An 11,112-nucleotide genomic window follows, 5' to 3' on the forward strand; every position below is an offset into this window, starting at 1 on the left:
GACTAAAGATATTCTATACGTCACTATATTCTTCTTTATATTCAATGCGTCACTAAAGATGAAATTTTTGACGAAGCATGACAATTTTTGAAACAACTAATGTCAATGATGACGTCAATGGAAACTCGTTTGTCAAATTGAGAATTGATCAATTTAATTGGCTGACGGAATAGCTAATTTACGATGATTCTATCGACTGATAACGTAGAATCTACGAAAATCTTGGAATTAACTGACAATTGATTTCGAAGACTCGATTTTCAACGACTAAAAATCCATTTGATGATATTCATGCAAATTCAAGAATTAAAACGTCAATGCCTTTTCGTCTGGGATTTAAACGTATGCGAAATTCTCTTAGTTATTAAGTATGACTGAAAGTGAGATCCGTTGTCTATTAATACTACTCGACACTACCACGTATCGCGATCACCGATCTGAAATTGAACTATAGTTTTATCGATAAAAGGCCATAATACGTTGAAATAGCCGACAGCATTCACGATATTGGATTGTATTGGTATCGATGATCGGTGTATTTAATCGTGAAACTAAGTATGATGAGGTCTTTTGCATCGTTTACAGGTACCGTAATTCACAAAGAGGCTATTATAACAATGCTTTAGATCTTTAACGATCTCGTGACGTTATTAGATCCTTGCTTAGATTAATCGTATTAAAGAAAATATTTCTATATATAAAGTATATAAAAGAAAGTTCTACGAACACGTCAAAAGTGCCCACATGAATGATAAAACGATATTAGTTTCATAAAATTTTATAAAAATCCAACTTCTCATAACAACTTTATGACATTTATTCCTTGAAATAATTAGCATAATCGAGACCATGTTTTATTAATATTTTCTTGAATTATAATTATAATCATTCTCTTCCATCAATACGAATATGATAAACGGCAAATTATTATAATTATTATAATCCAATGCATACATACATATATATGTAACATATACATATGTAATATATAAATAATATATATATATATATATATATATATATATATATATATAATAAGTACAAATATTTATACGATGATTATAATAACTAATTTACTTTTCTTCGTTTTGAATAACTTCATCTTATGCACACAATTGCATCTGCAGTAACCAGATTGATTAAGAATTCCATTAACGTAGTAAAACGGTTGCTCCTTTCAAAATGATAGATCGTACGTTCGAAAGGAAATATTAATTAATCTTTTTGCGTGTGTTTGTGTATGTCTGTTGAGATCTTGTGTGACCTTGACAGTGTCAAGACAGTGTCAGACTGCATTAACAAATGTGTTATCATCTATTCTTTTCTATAATATTTACAAAATGCATAAATAAAATGTATATTAATGTATATTAAATGTATAATAAAACCAAAAAAAAATTTTGAATGAAAAATACCAAGTCTACAAAAAAAATCCTTTTGGTATTCTCCAAATGTCAGAATTTTATACGAGTGTCAGCGAAATTTTTTTGAAAATACCAAACTTTCGAATATATGGCGATTATCTTACTCGTGACTTGGTTGTAAGATTTAAAAAAAAAATTAAATCAAAAAAAGGAAGAAAAAAGGACAAGAAAAAAAAAGAAGAAAGATGAGAAGAAGAAGAAGAAGAAAGAGAAATGTTACGTTTATATCATGTAAGGAGTTATAAAAAGAAAATATACAGGAATAAAACGAAAGTCTCTTTCTGGAGAGATGTATGTAACTACATTCATACGTTTTATCGAAAACTCGACCCATGAATATTTTTCAACGAGTTGAATAAATTTTAGTCAATTCTATGAATTAATTTAATTTGCAACGACTATCGTCTGAAATGAGAAACGCGACGACAACTAATCGAATAAATAGGATAGGATAATACATATATGTGTGTATATATAATAAATGTGTTTGTGTTGTGTGTGTGTGTGTGTGTGTGTGTATATATATATATATGCAGGATTTATTCTATCAGACCAAGGTAATTCTTGCCTCTAGGGTGTAACTTATAACTTCCTGCTTTCAGAGCTTTGAACTCACGACGTTCGAACGTGAGATCACGTCAAAGGATATTTTAGTGATCTCATGGGTTTTCTCGTATAATCAAATAAGAAAAATCTATATCATGCATAAATCGAATCTCAATCCAATATGTCTATAATAGTTCGAAACAACTGTTAACTTAGAAGAACGAAAAGTGTTGATCGATAAGATCCAATATGATCATTTCTATTAATTCGTTATTAATTTATGTCAATGCGCGAATAATTGCTAATAGTTTTCTTCTTGATTATTCTTTTCTTTTTTATTTATTTCGAATTAAGTTCGTATAATTAGTTGATAATTAAGTTCACCATGAAAAAATAAATTTTTCCGAATAGAACAAGATTGTCAATCGAATAGAGCTCTTTTTTTTTGTCATTTTTTTTCCAAGATCCAATCCATTCGCTAGATTACGATTAGACGTTAAAGGTAATCCCCTCAGAACTCGGAACACATTGTTTCCCCATATTTGTAATCAATTAAACCGTTTTTACAAGTACGAGTAAAATGTCCTTCGGCTTTCCAATTGACGTAAAGAAAGCGAGTTCGGACAATGTGACGGCAGTCATGTGAGGCTATCAATCGTCAGTAGTTATGGGCCATGTGGTCAGCCGTGAAAGATGATGCCGGTAGCTCGTTGTTTAACGCAATCGAAGAGATTCAACTAACAAATACAACCGTTTTAATTACAGAAATATTTTCATTTGTCATTTTCGAGAGGACAATTTTATTAAAATAATAATCTGTTAAGGATCTTAATTATGAAAAAGAAAAGAAGAAAAAAATCTTATCGAGTTCGTTAAACGATTAGAAATTCAAATATAGCCTTGCGTTACCTAACAAACGATTCAAATCTTAATGACGTAAATCCTTTCTTGAGAATTAACAAGAGGGATTCTTTGGAAAGAAAGAGGACGTTTCTGAAGGTCATCCTAAATATTAAATCATCTAGCCGAGCACCACACGCAGAGTTCGAAGAAAATAAATTTTTCTTTTTTTTCCATCTTACGTTCTTCTATATTTTATTTTTCTTTTCTCTGTTTGTTTTTCTCCCCATTGAAAAGAATATGAAAAAAAACTTCTTCATTGTTTTGGATATACCAACGGACGTATAAAGAATACGTGCATACGTAGAGTCGGTGTTGATCTTGAAAATGGCCCTCCGCTATTTTTCCTCATTCCGGATTAATCGTAAATCTTTTGTCCATTACTATCTGTCATAAACAAGTATAGGAAGCTGGACAAAAGTTGTACAACGTGGAACGCGCGAACCAAGTGATTCCGTAAAGGAGGACAAGAGGAGGGTAGAGAGGCAAAGAGAGACGAGTCACGGGACTCGCAGTGAAAGTGTTGCGAGGAGAGAAAAAGACGACCGGTTTCTTCTTCCTTTTTCATTCGCGACCTGTAATGGCACAAACAACTGCAACACACAACACCGTGCCATTGCAATGGAGTCGGCTCCACACACTCCGGGGGTTTACGTATCTCTACTCTATCGGCCTTTTGCTTTGAGCTTGTTAAATTCAAGAGAGAATTCAAATAAAAGAGACTTCGATATACGAAAAACAATTTCTAGAGGTCATCGGTAGAAATGAGTTTTATATGTAAAAGAAAAAACAAAATAAAAAAGAAAAAAAGAAGCGACTACAACGAACGACACTGCGCTATTACAGAAAATCTTTTCATCTCGTGCAACAAAGAAGACATTTTTTTTTTCGTTCTAATCAATCACGAAAAAAGAGATCACATTGCTTTTCTTTTACAAAGACGAAATGTTCTTTTCTTTCTTTTTTTTTTTGCAAAAGAATCTCCCTACACACACAGTTACAAGAGGAACAAGCAACAACGATTTGATCAGCTACACACAGCTGATCTTTTTATTATTCTTTTCATCTTTTTCGAGAAAAAGAAAAAGTAGAAAAAAATACAAAGTATAATATATTCATAGTCGAAGATACTAAATTATCGCGATGACCGACGTATTACCCACCACCATTTAAGTTTTTTCTTTCTTTCTTTTTCTTTTTTTCTTTCGTATTTTTCTCTCTTTCTTCTTTCTTTTTTTTTTATATATATACCATAACGAAATATCCTCGATCCTTCCCAATAAATTTCAAATAGAGAAACCGTACCTTTTTGTTTCTTTTTGTTTCTTCAAAATAATCGTGTCTTTGGAGATTTCTATATTATATGAACGATTAAATAAACGATTGATAAAACAAAAACTCGTCATCCTTTCCTTCTCCAAAAATAATAATCGTCGAAGGATTTTTCGAGGTCTTTGAAGCGAATATTCTTCCCCTACTCTCTCACCCTACACTACTCTTTGTTACTTCTCTGAGCCTGGCCAAAGCCAAATAATTCGATTTCTGTGTCAGTATGTCATACGGGCCGTATCAGCAGCGAGAGTGACTATGAGAGTTACTCAATGAGTAATCGAAATGTGAGTAGAATAGCTATACTATTCACGTAGCGCCGCGACGCTTCGTCTTCTCTCTCATTTAAATCAACCGAAGAGACGAACATCTTCTATTGATGTCTACGATAATAAAAAAGATTAACAGTTAAGAGTCTTTTTTAAAACTGACGAGCATACAAATATATATATATATATACCTACGTTACTACATTACTATATATACTATATATATAAGTATATATGTATGTATACCATCTATTATATCTATTTATAATCCCTATGCTAAACAACGAAAGCGAAACGGTAAAAAAAAATGCGATTAGTTACGTTTATTTCTTTTCTAAAAGTAAGTTAGGTGTTGTAAGTATTATACAATGTATCGTGGATCTACCACGATCGATTACTATGTCTCTTCGAAATCGGATCAAGGTTTGGATTAATCAGTATTAGCTAATACCGAAGAAAACACATACCGACGAGACGTGCCGCCTTGTAATAAGCTTCTTTGTTAAACTTAGTTTCTTTATTAGGTTACTACGAACATATTAGAGCTTATATCTCATTTTTTATTTTTTACAAACGGATACAATCTCATAATTATGTATTTATGAAGATCATTGTCTGTCATCTTATTTAATAAGAAATAAACAAACGATATCATTGAAAATGTAAAAATAAAATGATTTTTATCTGAAATGTCTGAAAATGATCTTTTTCTCGATTAAGAATAGACTTACAATAGAGAAGAACAATTGCCTTTTATTTCTCTCTTTCTCTCTCTCTCTCTCTCTCTCTCTCTCTCTCGCTCTCACTCTCTCTCAACGTTTGCCCTTTAAACTATCCTCTCCCTTTCGAACACGTGTCTCTCTAGATCGTTCTTGATTCCACTTGACGATGCTCATCGGATACTGTTTACTTGCTTACCTGCACCCTCTTTTGGCCGCACCCTCTTCGTCGAGAGGATGATAGAACGTAAAACGATTACCATGTATACATAATATATGCATTCATTCTTCGTTTACCATGATATACATATACTTATATATATGTGTGTTCGTATATTTCTATCTTCATATAAATATATATATATATATATTCCTCGCTAATATATCATAATGTACATATGCTTAAATATTTCAATCTATCTACATATTTTATATAAGTAAAACATATGTAGATATATATATGTATATTATATACTCATTGCTTAGATACCATTATATACATATACCTACATACATACACACACAAACATACACACACGCACGAAATGTACATGTAAATATAAAAAAATAAATATATTTACGTATCTTATACGAATACATGTGGATATACATATATGCATCTATACATACATGCATACATATATATTTATATATATATATGTGTGTGATAATGTATATATGTAATAATGTATATATGTGTGAGGAAACAGGAGCGACGTAGCGAGGAGAAACGATCCAGGAACCGGGCGCATCGAGATAAACGAGCCGTGCACTGACCCGCTTTCCGCCGCGGACGGATCCTCGTTTCGTAATATCTGCCGTGTCGCGTCGTCGAATACGTGGGTATTCGTCGTGTGCGAGCTTCTCTCGCCTCCTCCTCGATTAGTGCATCACGAGGTATCCTTTGAGAGTGTTAGAGAGTATATTAGAGATGGAGATGTGAAGTATACTTCGTGTCTTTTCGATGACTTCGAAGATGTTCTAATCCGAATGAGAGATTTCTACCTTTTTTTTCTCAAATTTGAATTTCTATCGCGTTAAATGAGTACGAAGACTTTGATTGGAATTTGATAATGATTGGAGAATGTGAATTAGGTTTTTTTATCTTTTTTTTTCTTCTTTTTTTTTTTTTTAATGTCTCGTCTTTCGTATTATATTTTTTTTCTCTTGACGTCTTGATTTTTCAGGAATAGAGATATATTTTTAATTTGCAAATTTAGAAATTTCGATCTAATTTTACTTTAAATTACAAACTTTATGAGTTTGCATATATATATATATATATATATATATATATATATATATGAGAATGTGTTATATTTGATTAGAATTTCGTAATAATGAGAATGATTTAATTATATTTTGTTTGACGCCTTGATCCTTTAATTATATTTTCTAATTAATCTTACATAAATTAAAATATTACGAGAGACTATTGTATAGAAAAAAAAAAAAAGTTAAAAATTTTATGTAGTTATATATGAACATATGGTAGATATATTTGATTAGAATTTCATAATGATTACGGACTGTGAGAACGATTTAATTGTATTTTCTTTGATATCGCGATTCTTTAATTATATTTTCTAATGAATATTACGTAATTAAGAATATTGTGAGACAATTTGTATAGACAATTTGTATAGAATTAAAAACATCATTTAATATTGAATATAGAAAATTTATAAGAACATTAAAAAACCTATAGGAAGAAGAAAAGATTGACGTTAAAAAATATTTCTCAATGTTACAAGAGTCCTGTGATTGCATCATTAAACCTGTACGCAAATTAGAATAGTATTTCTAAGTACTTTACAGTCATGAAACACTCCAAATGACGTTAAATGCATTCTTCGATTCAACCGACTGCCTTCAAATGATTCCATTTACGTTTTCATAGTTACCACCTTCGAATGTCTCTCTTGAGATGGTGAGATACTTTCGTAGATCATAATTGCGGTTAACAGATCATACGGAAAATAGAAAGGCGAAGATTCGAAAACGAACTGTGACTATGAGATTAGAATCACAAGGATTCCATTAGAAGCTAGAGAAGACACTTTTCTATTTTTACGAGCTTATTTATCTCGTATTTTCTGAATACGATCGTAATAAAACATTCTGTGAATATTTGTTCAAGGGAAAAAAAATTGACAGAAAAAGAAAAACAGAGAGAAAAGGAGAATGAACAAAAATGAAGATAAAAAGAAGAAAGAAAAAACAAAACAGAATAAAAGTGACATACAATCTTAAACAATCAACCATTTCTAAATCATTAACGTAACCGTGACGACACGATCTTTTTAGATAGCATGATACCTCTCTTCGCGAAAGAAACTTTGCATTTGATTCGATCTCGTAATTGATATTTATGGAAATTCCGGAATTATGGCTGACGACATAAGGATATGACCTCGTCGAGAGTCAACCGATTTCGCCTCTTAGAATTTATAATTCTCTGCATACACATGTACGTATAGTAAATATGGACGTGTACGTCTATGTGACATTTTTACGAGTCCAAGATGACGAGAAGAATAAAAAAAAGAAAGAGAAGACACGAATAAGACGATTTAATATCGATAATGAATTACGTCGTTTGAATCACGAGGTATTTAGTTTGTTTAATGTCACTAAATAATAACTATGAATCTTTCAAAATTTTATTAAATGTTTTGATCATCCATCGAAAGAACTTTTGATCCTTTGAAAATAAGTACTTTGCAATTCGCCTATGCAAATATATACGTACGTATGTATGTATGTACGTATGTATATATGTTTGTCTGTATATTTAAATTTGACGAATACATGGTAATTTTGTGCGTGCGTAGAAATTCTTATACGAGATCGAACGCTGATCACGAGGAGGACCAAAACAACACGAATCGTTCACATGCTAGTTATCACGAGGTTGTTTCTTACACGAGAAAGAGAAAAGTGAAGGTGTTACGGACTATGGCAAAACGTATTACGAATATATGTGTATATATATATATAGTCAGGAATGTAAAATGGCTAATAAAAATCTTCAGGGATTCTCTACGATCCGTTGAGATCAAAATTAAATATGGGCTTTCTGAGTCTTTCTCTTTTGCTTCGCCATTTTGAAACAAGATGGCTTTCGAGAATATATGTACGTAAGATGATATGGGACGAAGAAAAAATTTTTATGAGATCATTAAATATGGATATCTATGGACAGTCGAAAGAAGAAAAAAAAACCACCAAAATCAAAAAAAAATAAATAACAGAAAAAAGAATTAAATAAATAAATAATCAATTAATCGATCAATCAATCAAAGAATTTTTGTTCGAAGCAATTGTTCGATACTGTTCGTACGAAATCGATGATTAAAAATGGTGATGAGATGGAGATGGGACCAGGAAGATGGAATACGTTACGAATGATTAACTCGTACACGCCATTGTAATTTCCTTCGGGCTAAGTGTGGAATAATTCAGATCCGGTTCCGGAAAGCAATAATATAAGAGATAAGAATGTGCCATGTACGTAATCTATTATGAAAGGAATAAAAGATGAAGATTCGTCTAGGTTTTCTGTTAAGCTTCAGCGATAAACAATCCGATACCACATATGGAGCAATAGCCTTCCATTTTCTACACCACCTACCTATCGTAATATCATGATTGGATTGCTTGTAAAGGCATGAAGACAAAACAAAAGATAAAGAAAAGAAGAAAAAAGAAAAAAGAAGAAGTAAAAGAAAAGAAAAAAGGAAATAATTATTATCGAATAATCATCTCTCTCTCTCTTTCTCTTTCTCTCTCTCTCTCTCTCTCTCTTTCTCGAAGATTCATTCTCGTTGATTGTTGAATGATAAGAGTCGATATATGTCCCGCTAATTCCACGAATCATTACGAATCAAGACAGATTATTTCCGGAATCTTTGATTCATTTGTTCATAAGGTATGATTTCATACGAATTTTCAATTTTTCCAATGTGGAAAATAACTTCCACGTAGCAGTCGTGGCCGAGTGGTTAAGGCGTCTGACTAGAAATCAGATTCCCTCTGGGAGCGTAGGTTCGAGTCCTACCGACTGCGAAATTGTTTAAAAAGAAACCAAATTTTTGGACAATCGATATTCGTTCCTCTTTTTTGTTCTTATTTCTATTTTCTCAAAAAGGATTCAATCTCAAAAAGATGAATTGTTATCATTACTTTCAATTTTTAAATTATTCTAATACGAATTACAAGATAAATCAATATTAATTTTATAGTAGTTTTGATTACATAACAAAAAAAAATATATATATAAATTTATATAAAGTGTGGGAAGATGATAAGAAAAGAATGGAAAAGAAAAGAAAAGAGTTTTAATTAAAGCCAAGAGAAAAGAAAGACCGGGACGAAAAATTCATGATTTCCGATTAGGTTAACCGCAAATTGCTTGCTGTGTGGTTTCACATCGGTGTAATTGACCGAACTAAAACCCACTCGTTTTCTCTGATTCCCCTTTTGTAAGCGCATCTCAAAGGAATAGGAAAAGAAAGTGCTAAATATTGGAATAGTATGCGTAGGTGTATGCGAAGTGGCAATAGGTATCTTCAGTAACATCTTCATGTATATATATATATGAAGATATATATATATATAGTTATATATATATATATATAGTTCCCATAAGATATCACGTGTAAAGTTCTCGAAGAAGACACCACCGATCACTTGATATACGCAATCCTTATTCCGCATCGTTACACAGTATCGAAGACTATTGTAAAACGGTTGTTGGGACGCGATGACATCTTCTTGAAAAACGGACGTTCCGTTACCTATTCGACGACGTAAAGACGTTTTGCATGTCGCGTAAGCGTTACACGTGCCGTTATATCATGCAATCGATTATCGCGTATACTTTTATGGAAAATAACGTTAGATCGAAGCGCACCGTTCTAAGGAATGCAAATTATGTCATTAGATTTATGTAACGATAGGTAAATACTTACATAGACAAAGAATAGAGATAACGATCAGAAAAGTTAGGTACAGCCTGACAAACCAAATGTCGATCACGTGAGATAATCCATTGTGTCACCCGACTCCGTCCTTTCTCATATTTTCCTTCCAAAATCTTTTTAATATTATTCTTATCTCCCTTAGGAGCAATCTCATTTTCGTCCTCAAATTTCTTCCAGCTGAAAAATTATATATATGAGAAAAAAAATATATATATATATCATCATTATTTTTATCGAGAAGTATTTTACGTTTGTCGATTATCGATATTAATAAACTTACGAAAATTATGTTTATTAATTTCAGATGATTCCAAGATCTCGGATTAACATTCCGATCGGTAAAGCAAATTGTCGATTTTTACAAGTGCAACAACCCGTGGCGCGTTGCTTGTCCTTGTCACAGTATTCCCATCGGGAAAAATGCAATCAGCCAGGAGAAGTTCGGTGTCCTTGCAGGGGATCGCTCCTCCGTTATTACCGTGATTTTCAGAATGGCTTTCTGCAATCCTTGGACGATTGCAAAACTAAAGATTGCGTCAATGGCTCGTATACGAGGCGCGTAGACGACGCGCGATCGCTTATGTAGACTCAAATTAAGAACGTTTAATCTTCTTTGTTGATTCCTAGGAAATTGATGCAAAGTACACTTCATTTGATAAATATCATTTTAACCGGGATGAGAGGGGCCGAGAGGTGAGATTGTACGAAAGGGGGGGAGGGTAGGAGGAGGGCGCTAAGAGTGGGTGCGGAGGAGAGAGTCCAAGTTATTCTATTTAAGTATTATATCGATTTTTTTTTTATAAATTCCTATAATATTTCTCAACTATTATCCGATTATCCGTTCGTATCGATGATAATAATCGAATTATTAGAATGCCAGAGTGTCGAAGTGTCCTCGTTCGTTAATCCTTTTAACGTTTCAAAGAAAAATCATAAGCCC

At 32.2% G+C, this 11,112-nt stretch overlaps 1 protein-coding gene and 1 non-coding gene across 4 annotated transcripts in view; one reads left to right on the top strand and one right to left on the bottom strand.

The window, feature by feature from the left end:
• LOC127067502 (uncharacterized) overlaps window positions 1–11,112 on the bottom strand; it is a 34,112-nt gene that overhangs the window by 20,377 nt on the left and 2,623 nt on the right. For all 3 annotated transcript variants that reach the window (XM_051002505.1, XM_051002503.1, XM_051002504.1), the window contains exons 2-3: window positions 10,453–10,795; window positions 10,161–10,349 (exon numbers count right to left, since the gene is read on the bottom strand). In XM_051002505.1, the coding sequence (XP_050858462.1) occupies window positions 10,161–10,162 (2 nt within the window). In that variant the 5' untranslated portion in view covers window positions 10,163–10,349; window positions 10,453–10,795. The remainder of the gene's footprint in view (window positions 1–10,160; window positions 10,350–10,452; window positions 10,796–11,112) is intronic.
• On the top strand, window positions 9,174–9,255 carry Trnas-aga (transfer RNA serine (anticodon AGA)). Its single transcript has one exon. It is a non-coding gene; the product is annotated as a tRNA-Ser (tRNA).

This window comes from Vespula vulgaris, chromosome 11 (genome assembly GCF_905475345.1).
Source record: "Vespula vulgaris chromosome 11, iyVesVulg1.1, whole genome shotgun sequence".
NCBI lineage: Eukaryota > Metazoa > Arthropoda > Insecta > Hymenoptera > Vespidae > Vespula > Vespula vulgaris.